At 32.2% G+C, this 13,687-nt stretch overlaps 2 protein-coding genes across 2 annotated transcripts; one reads left to right on the forward strand and one right to left on the reverse strand.

Moving 5' to 3' along the window:
* Positions 1-1,049: 1,049 nt before the first annotated feature.
* On the forward strand, positions 1,050-5,310 carry LOC137808368 (uncharacterized). Its single transcript, XM_068609443.1, has 12 exons — positions 1,050-1,345; positions 1,552-1,594; positions 1,782-1,808; positions 2,906-3,004; positions 3,140-3,252; positions 3,399-3,579; positions 3,972-4,073; positions 4,193-4,285; positions 4,414-4,434; positions 4,547-4,605; positions 4,709-4,799; positions 4,917-5,310. Exons 1-12 carry the CDS (start codon positions 1,122-1,124, stop codon positions 5,004-5,006), a joined length of 1,143 nt encoding a protein of 380 aa, XP_068465544.1. The 5' UTR covers positions 1,050-1,121; the 3' UTR covers positions 5,007-5,310.
* Positions 5,311-7,693: 2,383 nt separating this feature from the next.
* LOC137808369 (probable galacturonosyltransferase-like 1) lies at positions 7,694-8,962 on the reverse strand. The gene has a single exon (XM_068609444.1). It carries the CDS (start codon positions 8,894-8,896, stop codon positions 7,835-7,837), a length of 1,062 nt encoding a protein of 353 aa, XP_068465545.1. The 5' UTR covers positions 8,897-8,962; the 3' UTR covers positions 7,694-7,834.
* Between the last annotated feature and the right edge of the window lie 4,725 nt (positions 8,963-13,687).

Raw genomic sequence — 13,687 nt, forward strand, 5'->3', positions numbered from 1 at the left:
TGTTGCATACGTGAGAGAGAGAGAGAAAATATCTATGAGACAGAAGAGTGTTTATGTGGTAGGGAGAGTGTGTTTATGTGGAGAGAGATGTAAGATTGAAAGTTATTATTATTAATATTATTATTATTATTATTAATGTTAATATTATTATTATTTTTTATTTTTTTATTAATAATAATAACAATAATAATAGTAATAATAATAATAACTATCAATTTCACATCTTTCTTCACATAAACACACTCTTTCTGTCACATAAACATTTTTTTTTTACCATGTAGAGACGAATAAGTTAATTAAATCAAAATTATATTATTAGTTTGAATGTTCAAATTAAGAACTATATTGTTACAGTTACTTTAATCCACATAGTTATACATTTTAACGACAAAATAGGGGGAAATCATCTGTATTCAACACATTTTTTATACTAGACAATAAATTGGTATAAATCATTATAATTTTGTAAATTTAAATAGATAAAAAAGTTATTGTTATTATTTTAGAAATTAAACAATTTGATGTACAATTTAATTTTAAATACATTAAGTGTAAAATCATATGAATATACATAATCTGTAATTTAATGCAATCAATATCAGGTACAAATTATTTATATCTTATTCTTTGGGGAATGATATATCACAAAAATTATCAATTTGTAAATGCTGTATAGGATTATACATTAATTATTTTATTTTATTTTACATTAAAATTATTATTTAATACTATAATTTTTAGTAAAACTCACTGGCAACTGTAATTTCGGTCAAATATCTCCTGCATTTTTCAATCAACATTTTTTTTAAAATGGTACCAAAAAAATAGGAGCATTGTTTTCATACAAAATTATTAAATACTGATTCAATTAGTCTCATTATTTGATATGATTACGCAGCTTTATTGTGTCTGATTTGTTCTTAATTTACTACGCAACATAACCGAAAAGGGTAATCAAAATTGGGCACAGTTTTCACTCAAAGGCCTGTTATGTAATTTCGAAAGGCTTCTCTTGCTATATATAAAACCACCCTCTTCACTACTCCTTTCTCTAGCTTTGTTGAAACTCGCACCACAGAGACACGAAAAAGGAGAAAGAAAGTTCAATAGTTAGAGAGAGAATGGCAGGTTCTTACTGTGTTGAAGAGAGAAAAGCATGTGTGAGATGGGTGGAGAAATATTTCAAAGATTGCCTCTGCAATATGAAAGATGAAATCTCGTTCAGTCTGGGTCTCATAAGTCTAGTATTCTGGGGAGTTGCTGAAATTCCTCAAATAATAACCATTTTTCGAACTAAGAAAAGTCATGGAGTATCCCTCCTTTTTCTCCTCACTTGGGTCGCTGGGTTAGTCAATTTTTTTATTTTTTATTTTTTTATTTTCATTAACTTTACCCAATATTCCAGATGCAATATGGTGTGTAACTAACTTTTTCCACTTTCAATTTTCTAACGAAATCTTTCGGATCAAGTCCACTAAAACAGGCGCTAATTTGCTTCGTTAATTTACTAATTATGAATGATGACTGGTTGCAAAAATATATCTGATGCAGGGATATCTGCAATTTGACTGGTTGCCTTCTTGAACCAGCTACTGTGAGTATTTCTGAACCATTACTATAATTTCTTTCACCATAATTGGTCCTGCCAAAGAGACACACAGAATCCTGACATACAACTGGGTGCCATTACTCTTTCTTTAATCATCAATTTCATTTTATTGTCACTAACGTTCATCTCCTTTGTCTCTTTCTCTTTCTTTCTGAACGATTGATGGCTGCAGTTGCCAACACAGTATTACACAGCTCTGGTAAATTATAGCAACCGTCAATTTTTGTTGCATCTTCTTTATTCTTCCTATTCTATTAATCCTTTTCTATCGTTAGTTGGTCTTAGAACCATTTATTAAAACTGCATGATAATGAATATGGATATATAATCTGGTTGGTTATGCAATACTCTTCACTGTCTATTTTTAAAACCATAATAATTTAGGAAGAATGTGTGAAAGGATTGAAGGTCAGTTTAGTTCTGGACACGTGTCAGCTGTTTGGCCCCAAACCAATATCGCTGGCTTCACTTGGTTGGTGGTGTGGGCTGGCGCAGCCTAGTAATACTGCCAAATCGCCCTTTAATAACTTCATTTTATTTTCCAAAAAAGTCTCATTTATTTTCATGAGATGATTTCACATTTTAAAGGTATTTGCAAAAACCGCCTTTCCATTTTGAAACAAATCTAGAAGGAAGGGTTAAATAAAGTAGAAGCTACTAAAAAAATAGTTGTGAGGGACCTTGTGAGGGACCAAATAGAGAATAAAGAGCGAGAGAAGTATGGGGAGGATAGAGAGAAGAGAAAGTAGATTTCTACAACCCCTAAAAGATTTTTGTTGCTTTTGAATATAATAATTTAATTACTTATTCTCTTTTAAGTTTAACGAAAACAATTTTTGGTTTAACATCTTTGAAGAAGCTAGAACAGAAATTCGAAAGGAGAAAAGAGATAAGTTAAGTACTCGTACAAATTCAAATAATTATTGTTTCGCATAAGTGTTTATTTATCTTTTGTTGTCCACAGTGAAAAAACTTAAAATTTCATGGAGCTGCTCAAACTCTCATTTTATGATAAGTTTTTTTATTAGTTTAACAAATATTTGTGATAAAGTATCCGAAAAAAAGAAAGTACGATTTACTTTTTTAAGGAAATATAAAATATACGTAATTCTTGGAGTGAAAAATCATTTATAAGTTACTGAAGTCAAGTGGGCACTAGGATTAGACTTCCCCCAGAATCCTCTGTAACTAGTTAGCTTGCTTTTATCTGAAATGCATTATGATAATTCTTCATTTTAAGTAACGAAAATTGCAAGCTTAATCTTATTAATGAGCTGTGAAAGTTGTGTTTGACAGCTTTACACAATCACTACGATCGTGTTACTACTGCTAATCATATATTACGACTACATAAGCAATTGGTACAAACTTCGTCAGAAGGTCAACCACAAAAGGGTACAGTTTCAATTTCTTAGATTCCCTCTCGTCAATTATTCAAATGAGCAATTCACAAAGCTTTGTTCTGTCTCTCAAATTAGTTAAATATCAATCGAAGGATCATCATCATCATCATACCTTGTTATGTTACAGGATGAAGAAGAAGAGAGAAAACAATTGAAGCCACCGAAACCAACCTACGAGTCAGGAATTCCAATACCAAATGGCACACTCAAAGCAGTACCTAGACAGGAGTACTTTTATATGTACGCATATATTTTCTTCCCACTATTATGTCTAGTGTTCATTGTAAACGCTATTTTTTTATTATCTCGGTAACAAAAATCTTAATGGCGATGTAATGAACTGAAGTGTAATTTTTTGAATTGAATTGGATTAATTAATTGTGCAGGTCAGCAAGATCATTGGCTGGAAGTGGCACTCCACCCTGGGGAACTTACATGAGAGCTGCTAAAAGTGGTCCTTCCGCCATGGAATCCATACATGACTCTTCTTCCGAGGATGATGAAACTTATCCAGCTTTCTCAAAAAATCCTCCAACCAAAGCTAGGCCAATCCCACGTCCTGCAGTTGTGAGTTCTTCAACTGCTTAACATGCTTCCAGCTTTAATATACTGGCATAATCAGATAATTTTTCAGAAAAAAGATAATTTCAATCAAGAAAATAACGTCACACAAATACCAAGCTCTCTTACTCCAAAAGTTACCTCTTTATATTCCTTAAATTTGTCTTTCGTGCTTATTATGGTCTAAATTTTACCCCTAAAAAGGGTTATTATGGTCAAAAGGGCACACTGAATCTTACTTATAATACCCTTGACATTTCAACTTTACCCTTAAACCAGAAGTTTTTTCTTTTGCCAAATGATGATTATTCTGGTACAGTTAGTCTTCTACATTGTGTTGTCATCGTATACTAATACACATACTACAATATTTGTTAATTAAATTGAGCACGTTTCAGGGAAGTTATGGTACATTTCTAGCAGCTGCTGTTAATTTGCCTCTCAAGGCTAATGCTTTGAGGGAAGGATACATAAGATTTGGTGGAAGAAAACTTTTGCAGGTGCGACTTGCCAGTGGTACTGGTGCCTTAATAATTCACACACTCATCTTTTGTTTAGTGCTATTTTTGCTTTACATAACTATTAGTCGGTAGTTTCTAATAACTAATGTTCATTATAGGAATACGAGACACATAGTACATTTGGTCAAGGATTGGGATGGCTCATGGCTGCTATCTATATAAGTGGTCGGATTCCTCAAATATGGTTGAACGTGAGTGTCAAAATAATCCATGCATTTTTCTTTCTCGGGTTTCGTCTATATTCATTTTCAGTATGATTATATTTTTTATATACGCTTTGTTGTTACTGATAAGTTGTCTTAAATTGTTGATTAATCAGATTAAAAGAGGCAGTGTGGAGGTAATAATACTCAGTAATCTTCATCTCTTGCTTCATATTAAAATTAAGTGCGAACAGATTAACTAGTATTTCAACATTTTTATGTATGCTCCCTTTTCTTTCATCCCAACAGGGCTTAAGTCCTTTCATGTTCATCTTTGCATTGGTCGCTAATGTCACTTACGTGGGAAGGTTCCAAACTCCATCCCCTGCTCATAAATTTGCATTCAATTATTTTTATTCTTCAAATTAAGTAATAAAATAAATTGATAACTCTAATAACTTGTTGATGCAGTATTCTTGTGAGAACTACAGAATTCGAAAGCATCAAAGCTAATATGCCATGGTTATTGGATGCAGTATTATGCGTGGCATTGGACCTTTTCGTATCCTATACACGTAGTTCTCGATGCAGATTATTATTTCAATTGGGTTGATATAACTAAAGTTATGTATTGTTAAAGAAAGTGAGATTATAAATAAAAACCTTAACAATATGACAGATAATATTGCAGTACATCTACTATAGATACTTGCCGAGGAGAGAAGAAAGAGGAGACTACTACGAAGGGGAAAGAGCTGCATCATCTTGATTTTTGTTGCTAACTGTGCTGTGACTGATTCATAGATACAACACTTTCAAGAGAAGGATGCATGCCATATATGTATGGTTTATGGGATTAGTAGCTTGTTTATTTGTTGAAGACATGATAATGGCTACTTCGAAATTGTTTTGTTGATTCAACAATGACTAACAAAACTTGTGGAATTATGGGAAGTCAGGACTATGGTTGTTCTGAAAAAATGTTCACACTCCACTCCTTTATCACAACTCGCAGTTCAATCATCACAACTCTCGTAACTCTAATAAAATATTTTTGATGGTTTTATCATTCATCCTACTAGAAATGATTATTCAATCCAATTAATGCATGCATTTTTGTTTTTATAATTGAATAAATAAGTTGAAGTTGTAGATTAATCAAATGAATAATTAAGATGATATGATTGTTTGCTCCAGATTTTTTTTCTGGGTTAGCTAAGAGAGTTCTGTAAGCAAACCAAGAAGTAAGTCTAGTGAGAAAGGTTATTGTTGAGTTGATGTATAAAGGTTAGATTATCCTAAAGTGATTCATTTTTATTTATTTTTTTATTGTTAAAAAAAATTGAATAATTAAGAGGTATTTATAAAAAATAGATTATTCGAATATTAACATTTAATATTATAAATAATTAGTCATTGTTATAATTGATTATAATTAAAATTAGTTTTTATTTGAATAAATTTGATGAAAAGGGATTTTAAAGTAATTAATTTTGCTTGGATATAAAAAAAAAACATTTTTTACATACTAAAACAATAACCAAAAATAATCAAAGGTTACACACTTTCATATTCAAGGAAACAATTTGATTCAAGAGACCTTTACTATAGGTAGAAAGATCCAAATTAGTCTTAGTATACCTTAGTGTGACCTTTATTAAAAAAAACAAGGTTTACTTCTAGAAAACTCTGGTTTGATTGAACTTATTGTCTCTCTATTAGATAGTTTAGTTTATTTTCACTCTAATTATTAATTATAGAAACAATTTTTATATGACGTCAGTGGGACGAAAGTAAGTTATTTCCAAATTTAGGAGAAAAAAATAACTTACAAATTTGGGGACTATTTTTTTTTTTTACAATATTAGAAACTAAAAATTAATTTAATTTTTTTTTTGGATCAAAAGAATAATTTATTGATCCAAATTCTATCAACAAAGATTATTTATTAATAATACTATATCATACCATATAATGTAGCAATGAGCATATAACCTCTATTAGTCACATCCTTAGGGACTAAAGATATGTTTTCTTAGACTGGAGGATTGATTTATTTTAAAATTTGAAGGATGAAAGCAAGAGTTATCCATAATTTCAGAGACTAATATGTAATTAAGCAAATAAATTCTATTTTGAATATTTGAAGCATGTTTCACACTTTCAAATTAATGTTTTAAGAAGCAAAGCTACGTGATGAAGGATATATATTTTTTCATCAGCATGTCACCAAGGTTATATGATTGTTGCTCATGAAATATTCTACCCTTTAGGTGGCACAAGCAAAATCAACTAGAGATTTTGTTTAAGTAGTGGAACCAAATGAACAATTTTTTTTCTTGAAGCAACAATGAATTATTAGATTGGTGCAATTTTTTTGTGACTCCTACGCAAACAATAACGTTTGGTGGCAATCCATATTTTTTGATGTCCATTGATTACCATTAATTGGATTAACGGATAAATGAATATTATTAAATCATAATACAAACTTAATTATTATCATCTTTAAATTATGACAAAAGGATAAATAAATCCTTGATAGCGCATTTACAAAGTAAAGAAAAATCATAATACAAACTTAATTATTATCCAAATGGTAATAAATCAGTTTTAAAAAGTTTTCATATTTGTAAGCACGATTAAAATTATTTAGTCTTTTAACAATATATTTATTAAATTTCTTAAATTACATTTATATTACCACTCAATAATAACATAATACATTTTTAAGCATAAACGTGAAATGAAGTTTGATTACATATTTTATTGCTCTAACTATTATCATTTTATCAAATTATCTTTTTATTTATTTTTTCATAATTTAACATTAATATTTTCAATTTCACAAATCTTTCAGTCCATTAAAATTTTAATAAAGTTATAGCATGCCATGAAAATAACTAAAATAATGTATTTTTGTCATATTTTGTATAAAATATAATTGTTTTTTAATCCAATGTTATTTTATTTTTAAATTTTTTATAACACTTCATTACTCACTTACGTTAGAGATTATTTTATTTTGTAAGAAAATTATGAGAACCAAAATCAATAAAACAATCGTTAAAATATTAAATCTAAATCTCACCATATATGCATGATAAGAAACAAATTTCACCCTAATAATTCTGTCTCTTCTCTTTTAATTAAGGCTAAGGATCTTTCACTGAAGACCAATTTTGAAGCAAGAATATCATAGAGTGTAAAGTTCTTCGTCCTGAAGATTCAAACCAGAGACAACAAATTCATCTGAAAATTTTCAGGCCAGTTGATATACACGATAATTATTAGCCTCTCCGCAGCTAAGGCATTAAAAAACATAAGAGAAAAATAAGAATATTAGGTTATATTATATGTTTAGAGTTTAAGCATACATATATCTCTTATTTAACAATTTGATTAGAAAATTTTATATATTTATTAATTTATAAACATGAGAGGAAATTAAAGATATAAATATAACAATAAGAATATTTCGCATTAAAAATGTAGTATTTAATAATTTTACAATAACAAGAAAGTTTGAACATTGTGTGTTTTGATTCCAATAAATTTTTAATAAAAAAATCGAAAACCTTAGAACTAGGACGTGCTCTACGCCTGAAGAGCATAATGAGTTTGGAGCAGATCGTAGGGAGCCCACAACGCGTCCAAAGGGCAAGGCATGTTGGCGTCGAGCCTGGCCCAAGGCTTCCCCTTCCCACTCCAATGCATCAGGCTCACAGGCCCAGGATGCAGTTCCCGACAAAGCCCACGAAAATTATCCCCGCCGAGCCCGTGCTGATTCCACCGACGATCCACCGCCGCAATCCTCCCGGCGAAAACCAGCAGGAACGGCGGAAGGGACCCGAGCTCGTAGATCCGCATCCTCTTCTGCAGCTCCATCCACTCTTCGATCGCCGTTGTGTAGTCTCCCTCGCGCCACCGCTGTAGGTCTATCACCATTACGCCGGTGTTGAAGTAGCACGGCCGCGTCCGGTTCGAGAACGAGAGCGAGAGCGAGGGGTTGGCCCAGAACGAGGGCGTGAAGTAGGCCGAGAAGTCAGCGGAGCAGTATTCCGGCGCGGCTAGGACCTCCGTGTCGCCGAGCGACGTGGCGGCGAGTTTGGCAATGTCGTCAACAAGGATTAAGTCTGAATCAAGGTAGACGACTCTGACGACGCAGCGAGGGAGGATATTTGCAAGGTAGCTTCGGGCGTAGTTGAGGGGCGTGTCCAGCGCTGAGCGTATGGAGGTGGAGACGAGGCGCGAAACGGCGTCGTCGTCGAAAGGATAGATTCGGAAATTCAAGTAAGGAAAGGAAATGGTTAATGTTTGGTTTAGAGTTGCGAAGGAGGAAGGTTGGGAAGCTGCGGAGACGAAGTGGAAGATTACGTTTTCCGGACATGAGCTATGTTGGAGCACGGAGAAGATTGCTGCCATGGACCCTCGGAGGTACGCCACGTCCAGGGTCATTGCCACGTGGACTGCATTCATGGGGCACGTGTGATTCGGGTGGTGCTGCAAGGTCTGGCATGTGGGGAAGTTGTAGAACTTTGGAGCTTCTTTAAAGCGTTGTTGGGTGGTGGTGGTGGAGAAGACGAGGATGGTATATTGAAATGTGAAGAAGAAGAGGAAGAAGAAGGAAAATGAGGTGCTTGGTGCCATTGGTGGCATGAGTGAACAATGTGGGATTTGATTTGAACATGACAGAAAGAAAACGCGTAAGATGATATATAAAACATTTTAAAAAAATGAAAACGAAGGTTTTGGAATGTCTTATGTGTACAATGTTTGATTTTGTGTGGGGTTTTTCTCCTTTCAACTCCACTTGGACAAAAATATTAGTTCCATTTTCTCTTTCATCTTTTTATTTACCAACCCAGACGTCAACTCATCAGCCCACAAAAATCAACAACCATCGAACTAGAGATACCTTTCACCCTAAACTAGATCATGTCAATTAAATCGATTTCAAGCACAATAAAGGAGCAAGATGATGACTTTTTACGCGCGTTTGTTAGAAGTAATAATTGTTCCTAAGGACGGATATCGATCCCACAAGGAACAGTGAATTATCAAGTATAATAATCGTTAAATATAAAACAAACAAAACAATTGAAAGTGGTTGTGTTGGCGATGATTAATTAGAAAACAGACAAAGAATTAATTGTTTCAATTGGAAAAATAGGAATTAGGTTTCATCTCTCACCCTCATGTGTTTTGATTAGCATGTCAATATTAAGTTCTTTAATTGAAATTGATGTCCGTATAAAAATCATTTATATCGATTCCTCGAATATAAAATCCTTAAGAATGTTCCCTAATTATCCATCGCTCGCATAATTATAGAAACAACTTAAAATGAAGCTCAGACGATAATAAAATAAACAAAGGTAACAACATAAAACTAAAATGTGGACTGGGTTGCCTCCCCGCTCGTTTAACGTCATGTAGCTTGACGCCTGTTTATTTCAATGTGAATATCTCTGTGATCCATCCCTCTATACACATTCTTCTCCTGCATTAAAATTTTTAAGACCATTAAAAAGATTTAAAGTTACCTCTTCATCTTGAGTTCTAACTTGAAGTTCTCCTTTGTCGACATCAACTATGATTTTGTCTTCATAAAGGGTCTTCCAAGTATCAAGGGAATCTCCTCATCTTCTTTCATGTCCATCACAACAAAAAACACAGGTAATGTGAATTTATCCACCTTGACGAGAACATCTTCAACCACACCATAAGGATACTTGGTTACTTGATCAGCTAACTTTAAAGTCGTCTTGGTGGGTTTAATCTCCAAATCACCTATTTTCTTCAGCATTGCCAAAGGAATTATATTTACGCTTACTTCCAAATCCAATAAAGCATTGGCTACTACTAATAAAGCACCTATAGACACGGGAATGTTAAAACTCCCTGGGTCCTTGAATTTTTTTTAGGCAAGCCTTTTTGAATAATGACATTGTATCTATCCTCCAGCCCTATATTGTTTTCTTCAATATATCTCCTATTCTTTCGAATTTTCTGCAAAATAATTTTTAGGGAGCAATTTATCACAAAATTTTCTTTCCTTTACATCCTTTCAGCGAGTGAGGCTCTGATTTTGAAGTGATTTGAGCCATTCCTTAGTCTTTTCTGCCAATGAAAAAGAAAACAAGCGCATATAAACATTTTCAAGACCACCTGATTGAAAACCCATTGTTCCTACCAATTCATAAAATGTATCCAAATGTGAATATGGATCCTATGACAGTGAGAAAATCGGGATTTATTTCCAAGGACTTGGTAGTAGTAGGTATTGCAATACTAGAAAAATTTATTGGTCCTTGGTACATGACATAATCTCCAAGTGTCTTCTTAATAAGTGGTGCTTGTTGTTCTATCATGTTGCTTTCTTCCTAAAACATATTAGTGGAGAGAAAAAACAGAGAACTTTTTTTTTTCTTTAAAAAGAATAAAATGTACCTAAACCATAAACTCGTACAAACCCGTACAATCCTGTACAATACTCAAAACAAACTCGTACAAACTCAAAACAAACCCGTACAAACTCAATACAAACTCAATGCAACCAAAACAAGGGGCAAAAAGAACAACAACCCTTATCTACCAACCCAGACATCAACCCTACAGCCCACAAAAATCAACAACCATCGAAATAGAGATACCTTTCACTCTAAACTAGGTCATGCCAATTAAATCGATTTCAAGCACGATAAAGGAGCACGATGATGACTTTTTACGGCAAGTGCACTGCGTTTGTTAGAAATAATAATTGTCCCTAAGGACGGATATCGATCACACAAGGAACAGTGAATTATCAAGTATAATAATCGTTAAATATAAAACAAACCAATTGAAAGTGTATTGAAAGTGGTTGTGTTGACTATGATTAATAAGAAAACAGACAAAAAATTAATTGTTTCAATTGGAAAAATAGGGATTAGGTTTCATCTCTCACTCTCATGTATTTTGATTAGCATGTCAATATTAAGTTCTTTAATTGAAATTGATGTCCGTATAAAAATTATTTATATCCATTCCTTAGTCTTTCCTGCCAATGAAAAAGAAAACAAGTGCATATAAACATTTTCAAGATCACCTGATTGAAAACCCATTGTTCCTACTAATTCATAAAATGTATCCAAATGTGAATATCGATCCTCATGTTCTATTGCTGTAAATTGATAGGCACTGATGACAGTGAGAAAATCGGGATTTATTTTCAAGGCCTTGGTAGTAGTAGGTATTGCAATACTAGAAAAATGTCTTGGTCCTTGGTACATGACATAATCTTCAAGTGTCTTCTTAATAGGTGGTGCTTGTTGTTCTGTCATGTTGCTTTCTTCCTGAAACATGTCAGTGGGTGGGGAGAAAAAAACAGAGAACTTTTTTGTTCTTTAAAAAGAATAAAATAAAATAAAATAAATTTGAAGATAAAAATAAAAACAAAATATGTAAAATAAAATAAATAAAAAAACAAAAAAAAACACATGACGTTAAGAGAAAAATAACAAAAATATTAAAAAAAAAAGAAAAAATATATAGATAAAATAAAAATTAGAAACAGAATAAAAGAAAACAATAAAAAACAAAGAAATAACATACTTAAAAATAAAAAGTAAATACTAGAAAAAAATAAAGCTAAAAAAAAAACTGAAAACTATAATTGTAAACTAACTAACTAATATTCTAACTAACTTGCTTACGTAGAAATAAAAATTAAGATTAGTAATAAAATATAATTAAAACAAATAAATAACAGTTACGTAAATCTAAATAAAACTAAGTAAACTAATCCTAAAAAAACTAAAATAAAATATAATAAAACAAAATCAAAATCAAAAGAAAATAAAATAAAAATAAACTAAATTAAATAACGTAAAAAAAGAAAAGAAAATAATATAAAATCAACAACTTTCTTTTTTTAAAAGAGCAAATCTATACTAAAATCAAATCAAATCTAATTTTAATAAAATAAACAAAATCAAAACAAATAAAAAAAAATATTTACAATATTTATAAAATTATACTCAACAAATCAAATATGTTCTCCGGTAACAACGCTAAAAACTTGATGACTTTTTACGGCAAGTGCACCGCGTTTGTCAGAAGTAATAATTGTCCCTAAAGACGGATATCGATCCCACAAGGAACCGTGAGAATTATCAAGTATAATAATCGCTAAATATAAAACAAACCAATTGTAAGTGTATTGAAAGTGGTTGTATTGGCGATGATCAATAAAAAAACAGACAAAGAATTAATTGTTTCAATTGGATAAATAGGATTAGGTTTCATCTCTCTCACTCTCATGTATTTTGATTAGCATGTCAATATTAAGTTCTTTAATTGAAATTGATGCCCGTATAAAAATCGTTTATATCGATTCCTCGCATATAAAATCCTTAAGAATGTCCCCTAACTATCGATCCCTCGCATAATTGAGGTGCAATTAACATTTCAACTCTATTCCTAGCACTTAAATATGTTAAGTATATTGTTGTTTAGGTCCGAACCCTAAAAATACCTCCCGGTCAGATTTAAGATTCTCAATTTGTCACGGAAAATTAAAAGTAAAACAACAATACCAATAATCAATCAAGAACTGAATATTAATATATAAGATATCACCTCAATACATAAGAGTTTGAGCTTATTACTCCCAATTCCAAAGGATATAATTAGCCACGCATACTTCTAGCATCTTCCATTCTCCCAATTGGTTACAATTCACTCTATGGTGTTTTTTTGCATCTTTTTCCATTCTGGGACCTTCTATCTTTATCTTTTTAGCTCAAATCATTCATCTTTAATCCAGATCTCCAATGTTCCTTAGAAATCTGCAATTAACATCAAATTTGGGAATAAAATACTCTTATTCAAATAAAGATCATAAAAAATGTAAAAAGGTATAAATTCATAAATTAGGGATTATTTTATATGTAAATTAGCAATAAATCCTCATAAGTGCCTATATTTTAATATGAAATATTACTGAAATTAGACACTTATCACAACACACCAGTCAGAAAAGGAGAAGCAAGCATAAGGTATTTTAGAAGTTACCCATGACCAAGCCTTCAATTGAGTCAAAGTGAAGATTTCAGAATGATCCACCACACCTCCTTTAAAAATAACTTTGTTTCTATGACACCAAATCTCTCTAAACATCAAGATCCACACACTTCCTAGTACAGAGTTAAACGGGCTTTATAACGTTACAAAATTGCAAGAAGTGAGCGAAAGGATCAATGGAAGCGGCCGACGACACTCCTAACCACGCGGAACATTGACTCCAAACGAGCCAGGCAATTCTACAGTCAAAGAGTAAATGACTAGTAGATTCCTCCTTCAACCTGCAAAAACAGCAAACTAAAACGTCAGTCTTCACCCCTCGGCGTGCCAAGTTGACTTTAGTAGCAATCTTGTTTTCCAATACCCTCCATGCTAGAACCTGGG

The sequence above is a fragment of the Phaseolus vulgaris genome, chromosome 3 (genome assembly GCF_000499845.2).
Source record: "Phaseolus vulgaris cultivar G19833 chromosome 3, P. vulgaris v2.0, whole genome shotgun sequence".
Taxonomy (NCBI): Eukaryota; Viridiplantae; Streptophyta; class Magnoliopsida; order Fabales; family Fabaceae; genus Phaseolus; species Phaseolus vulgaris.